The 10,000-nt window shown below is 33.7% G+C and overlaps 1 protein-coding gene across 6 annotated transcripts in view; it reads left to right on the plus strand.

Moving 5' to 3' along the window:
- Positions 1 to 10,000, plus strand: part of cacna1ab (calcium channel, voltage-dependent, P/Q type, alpha 1A subunit, b) — a 302,834-nt gene that overhangs the window by 191,502 nt on the left and 101,332 nt on the right. For all 6 annotated transcript variants that reach the window (XM_062026422.1, XM_062026423.1, XM_062026425.1 and 3 more), the window contains one exon: positions 9,109 to 9,208. In XM_062026422.1, the coding sequence (XP_061882406.1) occupies positions 9,109 to 9,208 (100 nt within the window). The remainder of the gene's footprint in view (positions 1 to 9,108; positions 9,209 to 10,000) is intronic.

A 10,000-nucleotide genomic window follows, 5' to 3' on the forward strand; every position in this document is an offset into this window, starting at 1 on the left:
CGCGGGCCGTACATTTGACACCCCTGCTTTAAGGTAATGTTTTATAATCATGCTGTATGAAAATTAGGGGTGTAGGAAAAAATGGATTCGAATTCAAATAGCGATTCTCACGTTGTGCGATTCTCATTTTTCAAAAATCGATTATTTTTTTTTCACATTTTTTTTCTTTCATTTTTAATTTTTTATTAATCAATCCAACAAAACAATACACAGCAATACCATGACAATGCAATCCAATTCCAAAACCAAACCCGATCCAGCAACACTCAGAACTGCAATAAACAGAGCAATTGAGAGGACACACAAACACGACACAGAACAAAGCAAAAGTAGTGAAACAACAGTATCAATATTAGTCACAATTTCAACATAGCAGTGATTAAAAATCCCTCATTGACATTATCATTAGACATTTATAAAAATAAAAGAACAATATTGTGACAGTGGCTTACACTTGCATCACATCTCATAAGCTTGACAACACACTGTGTCCAATATTTTCACAAAGATAAAATAAGTCATGTTTTTGGTTCATTTAGTAGTTAAAACAAATGTACATTATTGCAATCAGTTGATAAAACATTGTCCTTTTCAATTATAAAAGCTTTTTACAAAAATCTACTACTCTGCTTGCATGTCAGCAGACTGGGGTAGATCCTGCTGAAATCTATGTATTGAATGAATAGAGAAGCCTTTTGAATCGGGAAACTATCGTTTTTGAATCGAGAATCGCGTTGAATCGAAAGAAAATCGATTTATAATCGAATCGTGACCCCAAGAATCGATATTGAATCGAATCGTGGGACACCCAAAGATTCGCAGCCCTAATGAAAATGTCATCCTAAGGAACACTCAACCAGATTTTGTTTTTGGAAAAATATATTAGTTTGAACTAAGGATGGATACCATACAGAATCACAGTACTATTAATGCCAGGATAACAAATGTTTCACTTTTCAAGAACATTTATTTTCTCTTTTACCAATATTTGAAACACATAAACAAAGTAACCCAAATTTCCCTGTTGTGGAATAATAATAAAGGATTATCTTATCATACCTTAAACCACAGAAATAAAATACAAACTCATTTAAACTTGTATTTGTATTTTTTATTTTTAACAACATTGAACATAAAGAACATACAAAAACTGTTCTACTTAACCAGTCTTGCTGATTATCTCGTAATCTACTATTTTACCTGCAATCTCCTTTTGTAGGCCGTAATGCGGCTGTGCAAATGTCTTACACTCAAACTAACCAGTAAACATGTTTTATGGGCCAAAGCTTAAAAATCACTTAGGCATCTCCTTAGAATGGATCTGACTATCATTTAAAAAGGTTTCCCTTTAGGGGACCTGTTTTTTTGTCCCCATACCGTCAGAGGTCCCCTAAAGGTGACTGTGTAAACAGCGCGATGTCCCCATTAAGTAAGCATTGCCAGAACACACACGCACACATTCTTGTATTTCTTACCTTCTTGAGACCTCTGAGAAATGCCTACCTCTTTAGGACCACCCTTTCTAGATATATAAAGATTTGTATTTACAACATTAATTATATATGCATACTATGCAAATATAAAAAAGGTAAGCTTTTAGTTCATTGTTTTTATTTTTTGTTTGTAATTGGTTTTTGACCGTCATTATTTACTTCAAGTTATCAGAGTATGTCTCTATTTCATATTTATTTTATTTTTTAATACATTTTGGCCAAAGGGGGCGCATTTCTCACACACACATTTGTTATTACATATGTTGGCCAGAAGGGGAGCACGTCAAATTTTTTACACACACTTGTTATTCCATATGTTGGCCAGAGGGGGAGCACTTTTAAAACCGACACAGTCAATTTGAAAAATCCCTCCTTTTTGGGACCACCCTCATTTTGATAGATTTCACCACCAGGGGGTGCAAATGAGACATTCTCTATTAGATGCAATGGTTTTCAATATTGGGACCATGATGTATGTCCTAACTTGTTCACACCTCCTCATATGGAAGCTACTCTTCCTTGTTGATGTCTCAAGAAGGTTAGAAATACAAGAACACACACACACGTACATTCTTGTATTTTTTACCTTCTTGAGACCTCTGAAAAATGCCTAAAGATTTGTATTTGCAACATTAATAATATATACATACAATGCAAATATAAAAAAGGTAAGATTTTTGACCATCATTATTTACTTGAAGTTATCACAGTATGTCTCTGTATAATATATATATATATATATATTTATTTATTTATTTTTTTAAAATACATTTTGGCCAAAGGGGGCGCATTTTAATTTCTTACACACACAGAGGTCCCCTAAAGGTGACTGTGTAAACAGAGCGATGTCCCCATTAAGTAAGCATTGCCAGAACACACACACACACACACACACACACACACACACACACACACACACACACACACACACACACACACACACACACACACACACACACACACACACACACCCATTGCACAGCAGGTTTTCAGCATGGTCAGCGTGCAATGGCTTCCACTTGAAAACAGCTTTTAGACATAAAAATGGTCCCTCCTCATCTTCCACATAAATGCTGAATGAAACATTTTTATGACGGGGCTGCATGCTTGCGTGTGTGTGTGTGTGTGTGTGTGTGTGTGTGTGTGTGTGTGTGTGTGTGTGCGTGTGTGTGTGCATGATTATGATGGATGAGCTCTTACATGCAAAGACTCCCTCCGCTGCTGACGTGCATTGCCACAGCGCTTTGATATCATCTCCGCAGATGATTGCAGATCTAATGAGGGCAATTTATGCAGCAGGCCCGCTCTAATAGATTATTACGCTGTAATGAGATTAAAAAGTCACCCAAACGGACGCGGCCGAGCAGCTGAGGGAGATAAAGATGAAGCGTTCCGGTCGGAAGTGCTCGCAGAGTCGTGCAGGAATGTTCTCCACGCTTGTGTTCCGTTCATGTCGGCATGAACGGCTAATACCTGGAGTGCGCCCTGTCTTCACTTCCTGTCACTCGCAGTCGACGCGGAAAAATTATTGCAAAGGAATTTATTAGGGGTGTAACAGTACGTGTATTTGTATTGAACCGTTTCGGTACGGGGGTTCCGGTTCGGTTCGGAGGTGTACCGAACGAGTTTCCACACGGACATATTAAGTAGCATAACGCTCGTTGTGTAAACAATGCACACCGAGGCGCAACACGCGGCATGCTAGTAGCTAACGGGCTACGATAGACTGACCATATGTCTTCTTTTCACCGGACATGTCCTCTTTTGCGGAGCTGTCAGTTTCTTAAATGCCTCAAATGGCATTTTGAGTTAGGGTTGCGTGTATTTTCAATGTTCAGGGTTAAGAAGGGGTTAAAAACAAAACAAATTGTGCGGGCAGCAGCATTGGTGAGGGAGGGGCAGAGACAGAGAGAGAGAGAGAGTTATGATAAACGTGCATGCGTCGCCAGGCTCTGCTTTATATCCATAGATTTATCACATTTAATTTTTTATTATCTATAGCAGGGGTGTCAAAAGTGTGCCCCGGAGGCCATTTGCGGCCCACAGCTAATGTTTTAAAGGCCCACGGCACATTCTAAAAATACTATTCAAATAAACAAAAACATAACAAAAGTGAAATAAAAAAGCTTAAAGGTGAAATGTAATTTAGAAAAAGTTGCAATGTTGACTAATAAAACAAAGCTGTTTTTTTTTACTTTCAAACTGTCATTGCTCAAAACATAATATTGAATCAAAATCAATGTTATTATGAATTATTGACCTATCCAAGGTTCCCATTACTTCACATCAAATATTCCACTAAGAGAAATATTTTTGGTGGGAGATTTTGCAAATTTGGTAAATAAATAACCCCAAAATGTATATTTTGTGGTTTTCTTACTGTACTGAAAATGAACCAACCGTGACCTCTAAACCGAGGTACGTACCGAACCGAAGTTTTTGTGTACCGTTACACCCCTAGAATTGATAGAAAATGTCAAAAATGTATGTAACGCTCACGTTCATACATTGAAACAATGTACCAGGGGTGTCCAAAGTGCGGACAGGGGGCAGTTTGCGGCCCGCAGCTTCTTTTTTATTGGCCCACGGCACGTTCTAAAGACACAATAAAAACGTCCAGGATTAGAACATTAAACCAAAAAAGTAGAATATACAGTTTTTGGGTGAAATTGCGTGTGACTGCAGAAATGCGCGAGGCGAACTTAAATGCTAACAATTAGAACGTGTCAAGTACCAAGTCATAAGAATGTGAAGCGTTCGAATGTAAGCTTAGCTAAAAAAAAAATAGCATGTTCATGTTAGCATGCTAACAGTTAGCATTTGTCAAGTACCAAGTTGTATGACTCTGAGTTGTACGACTGAAAAATTGGCTAAAAATGTTAAAATGTTAACAGTCAACATGTGTCGAGTACCAAGTTATGACTCTTAGGTGTTCGGCTGTAAAATTGGCTAAAAAGGTTAGCATGTTAACAGTTAGCATTTGTCAAGTACCAAGTTATATGACTCTGAGTTGTACGGCTGAAAAATTGGCTAAAAATGTTAACATGTTAACAGTCAACGTGTCAAGTATCAAGTTATGACTCTTAGGTGTTCGGCTGTAAAATTGGCTAAAAAGGTTAGCATGTTAACAATTAGAACGCGTCAAGTACCAAGTCATAAGACTGAAGCATTCGCATGTAGGATTAGCTAAAAAAAAAAAAAAAAAAAAAGTTGGCATGCTAACAGTTAGCATTTGTCAAGTACCAAGTTATATGGTGTTCGGCTGTTTAATTGGCTAAAAAGGTTAGCATGTTAACAATTAGAACGCGTCAAGTACCAAGTCATAAGACTATGAAGCATTCACATGTAAGATTAGCTAAAAAAAAAAAAAAAAATGTTAGCATGCTAACAGTTAGCATTTGTCAAGTACCAAGTTATATGACTGTTGTACGGCTGAAAAATTGGCTAAAAATGTTAACATGTTTTTAGTGGATTTTTAAAAACCTAAAATGTAAAAAAAATATGGTAAGTTGTAATAATTTCACCTCAAAATGTAGTGTATATTACTGTAAATGCTACTAAATGTACTGCTGTTTTTATGGTAAAAAAAGCCACTCAGTTGCCAGAATTTTACCGTAAATTTCACTTTTTTTTTTTTTTTTACAGTTAATTAAAAAAAATGCAATTTTACAGTAAAATTTTGGCATCTGAGCTGCCAGTTTTTTGTTTGTTTTTTTTACCGCAAATCAACAACTGTAGATGTTTTGGTGTATTACTGTATTATTACTGTAAATGCCAAAACGGCACCACAGTTTATTACAGTAAAAAAAAAGTACTGTTTTTTTCATTTAGAGAAAAATGCTGTAAAAACCACAGTAAATTTCAAAATTTTACCATGAAATCTATTGCTACTTTTACATTGCACAATTTGATGGATAACTTGCTTTGAACGCATTATTATTAGTATTTATTTCTATTTAAAAATGGTTTGAATGTTTGATTATATATTTGTGCATAATTAGACAATATTTAAGTTAACATAATTTTTTTTAAATATTTTTTTTTTCTCCCAAAATAGAAAGAAAGAATACATTTAGTAAGAAAAGTTACAGTACTTTATTGATACATATTATTTCCAGGGCCAAATAAAATGAAGTGGCGGGCCACATCTGGCCCCCCCGGGCCTTGAGTTTGACACCTGTGACATTCAACGTCTCCAAGGCATGTTAGGAAAGCATCCAGTAGCAAACGTGTCCGCATCATTCAACGTACCGCGTCGTGAGCTTAATTTCATGAATTGTTGTGGAGACTAGGTGCCGCCGATAAAACAATTACCACTCCACTTTGACTTAAAGACAGCGTAAGTCCATTCTAGAAGGTTAATCAAAAAATCGGGTCTTGTTTTTTATACCTACTATTGTTCGCTGATGGACTCATTTAAGTCTTTTTGAACAGTCCGCACTACAAAATAATCGTATTGGATCAATATCGGTCGGTGAACCCGAATTGATTGGTAAAAATGTAATTATTTTCATTCAAGTGGATGATGCAATTGACTGGACTATTAGAGCCGAGTATTTGAGTATGGGGTCCGAAATGTGTCCTAGAAGTGTCTCTCTCTGGTTGCCATGGAGATGAGTGATGCTGGTGGTTTGGGTTGTGTGTGAAGGGGGCGGGGCTTCTCAAAGAGGCGTGGCCATACTTCTCCTGTGTGTCTTCTCATGTGGATGTGTTTTCTGCCAACCTTTCCTCTCTCCTGTCCGCTGTTTTTCTCTCTTCTTCGTCCATGTCTGTCTTTCTGTGTCCTCCTCCTCCTCCTCCTCCTCCTCCTCCTCTCTCTCGCTGTCTGTAACCGCCATGGCACGGGACAGGAGCAGCACCCGGTAAAGTTCTTCCTCCTCCTCCTCCTCCAGCACCGGGTCACTTGGGCTTCTCGCTCTTTCTTTCTTTGTTCTTCAGCGTCTTATCGCCACCATGTTCCATCACCTTGCTTGTTTTATGGCTATCCTGCACCGGAATCAATGGCATAGAAATAGTCTGTTCCAGGGTCAAAGTGTGGCCACCATCAAATGTTTTAAGTCACATCGTAACATCCTATGCGTCACGCAAGTGTAATAAGAAGTGGTCTGTCAATTGTGGACGCTGCTAAATGTAGCAGAAAATAATAATACGTCCTACTTTGGTGCTACTTAAGAAGTGTGTTTTAAGAATTTGAAAAATTCAAAGGAATAATTTTTTTTTCAAGAAAAAAAAATACAAATTGTAACAAAATTATTAGAGTTTGGAAAAGGACTTCATGGAATAATTTAAATAATATTTGAAGCATAATCCTATAAATAATTTGAAGAATTTTAGTAAGAATTATTAAAGTAATTTTGAAAAAAAAACTCTATTATTATTAGAATAATTTGAAGAATTAAAAAAAATAAAAGAAGAATTAGAAAACAATTGAAAACTTCAGAAATATTTTCGAGAAAATTTGAAATATAATAAATAATCATTTTAGAATTTTAAAGAGGAATTTGGAAAAAATACAGATTTGAAAGAGACTATTAGAGTTTGGAAAAATACTTCAGAAAAAAATTGTAAGAATATTTTAAGAATAATCCTGCAAATAATTTTAGTAAGATTTATTAAAATAATTTTGAAAAACAGTTTGAATAATTCCGAAAATGATTTAAGAATATTTTCAGAATAATTTGAAGAATTAAAAAAAAATACAATAAGAATTTGAAAAAAAAACATTGAATACTTCAGAAATATTTTCGAGAAGAATTTGAAATATTCAAATAATAATTTTTGGATTTTAAAGAGGAATTTGGAAAAAATACAAATTTGAACAAGACTTCAGAAAATTATTTTAAGAATAATCCTGCGAATAATTTGAAGAATTATAGGAAGAATTATAAACCTAGTTTTTTAAAAATTTGAAGAGAATCCTTTTAGGAATATTTTTAGAATAATTTAAAGAATAAAAAAATTTAAAAAAAAGAATTAAAAAAGAGAAGAGAACTTCAAAAATGTTTTAGAGGAGAACTTTAAATATTAAAATAATAATTTTAGGATTATAAAGACATTTTTAAAGAAGCATTTGAAAACAATACACTTTTGAACAATACTATTAGAGTTTGAAAAAAAAAGAATAATTATGGAATAATTTTGATAATATTTGTAACAGTATTCTTAATAATGATTTGAAAAATTTAATGAGAAGTCGAAGAAGAATTTTGAAAATGTAAAGCAGAATCGAATACATTCGGAGAATCATTCTAGGAACGTTACAAACTTGTTTGGAATCATTTGAAAAAAAAAATGTTTAAAAAAATTTGAACAAGACTATTGGAGTTTAAAAAAGACTTTGAAAAATTTAGAAAATAATTTTGTTTATATTTGTCATAATAATTCTTTAAATATGTTTTTAAATTTGAAGAATTTTGAAAGTTTGAAGAAGAATTGGATTAATTCAGAAAATCATTTTAGGAATGATAAAAATATTTTTAGAATAATTTTAAGAAAAAAAACGTTTTTAAATTGAAGAAAAATTAGAACAAAAAAATTAATACATTAATTTGAAAAACTAAAAGAAGAAATTAAAGAAGATTTTTAGGGTTTCAAAAAAAATAAAGAAGATTTTTCTTTAAAAAAAAAAAAAATTGAACAAGACAAGTTTTAAAAAAGGCTTGTAAAAATCCACAGAACCATTATAAGAATATTTTTTAGGAATATTCCTACGAAAAATTTTAAGGTGATGTCTAAAAAAATTTTTTTTAAAACAGAATAATTTTAGGAATTGAAGAATATTTTTAGTATAATTTAAAGAATAATTAAAAAGATTTTGAATAAGAATTTGAGAAAGTTCAATAAATAATTTTAGGACTATAAAGAAAAATCAAATGCTGTACAATTAAAGTACCACATTCGGCATCCATCTGTAGATTTTATTATAGTTACACTTTGACCCTGGAACAGACCATTTTTAATGACATTAATTTGTATGTGGAAAACTCATTAAAAATCCTGCTGGAACATTTTGTCTTCTGGTTCTGAGGTTCCACTGTGCAACAATTACTTGTTTGTTTGTTTGTTTTTGAAGGTTATTTTATACATTTTTAGTCCTCACTGAATTGGTTGTGATCTGCAAATAAATCTTGCAGACAACATTCTATGCTTTCTCTCACTCCATCTTGTCATGTGATGGCGCCTGGCATAGCCTCCGCTCGCCTCGCAAAGCCTCCGCTCGCCGCCGCCCTAAAGTGGGCTCCGGCGAGCCGACGCCGGTTGTCTCATTTGTCATGGAAGAACTCTTCAGAGCCCGAAAGAAAGAAAGAGGTTTGGCTGGGCACTCTGCCGGGAGATGCCTGTGGACGTGGAATGTAAAAGTGTGTGATGGTGATGGACTGCGAGGATGGTGACGTCCATGAAACCTCCAAACAGTCAGGCCTCTGATTGCTTGACCTTTCATGTTTGACACTTTTGCGCAGAAGAAGAGACTGACTGAGTGTTTTAAAGCTCATCCCTGCAAGCTTTTGTTTGAAAATGGCTGAGGATGCGACTCCGTCTCAAACAAACTCAAACTCAAACTCAAACTCAAACTCAAACTGGTCCTAAGCGTTGTTGTTCCTTGGCGCGCCTCTAGGGGGAGCAGCAAGGGCAAAGACATCAGTACCATCAAGTCGCTGCGAGTGTTGCGAGTACTGCGTCCTCTGAAGACCATCAAACGCCTGCCCAAGCTGAAGGTGAGTTTTTTCTTCAAATTAATTATTCTTCAAAACACTCCAAAAAATGTTCTCGAATATTTTTAAAACATTTTTCAACTATAATATTCTTGTTCAATTTTTTTTAATTCTTCTTAATTGTTTTCTTTAAGTTCCTGAATGTCTTCTTTGAATTCTTTGATGCTTTTTTAAAATTCCTGTTGAAATTGTTATTCAAATTCTTAATGTTTTTCTAAGAATCATTCTTTAAATACTTTTAAACTGTTCATCTTAAAAATATTCCTAAAAATGATTTTCAAATTCTATAAATATTTTTTTAAATTCATTTTCCCCCCAAATTATTCTGTTAATTTTTTGACTCCAAAAATGTCTACATTTTTTAAATGAATATTTAAATTCAAATTCAAATTACATTTTTTATTTTGTATGTAAATTACTCTAAAAAGTATTCTCTAAATTGTTTTGTAGTATTTTTTGAAATTCGCAAAACTCTTCTTGAAATTATTCATAAAATTGTTCAAATTATTCATATAATTATTCTTTAAAATATTCTCTAAGTTGTTCAAGATTTTTCATAAATTGTTTGGGAATTATTCGTAAAATAATCCTAAAATTTTTCCAAGAATTTTTTAAAATTCTTCCTTATATTTTTAATGTTATTCAGAAAAAAACAAAGTTAAAATAATTTTAATAAATAGTACCGGTATTAGAATTCTTAAAATGATTCTTTGAATTTTTCAAATACTTATTTAAATAATCAAAATTATTTTAAGAATATGTGGGCTCTGTACCGCGGATGTCGTTGTGGCTTGT

Source organism: Entelurus aequoreus, linkage group LG18 (assembly GCF_033978785.1).
Source record: "Entelurus aequoreus isolate RoL-2023_Sb linkage group LG18, RoL_Eaeq_v1.1, whole genome shotgun sequence".
Taxonomy (NCBI): Eukaryota; Metazoa; Chordata; class Actinopteri; order Syngnathiformes; family Syngnathidae; genus Entelurus; species Entelurus aequoreus.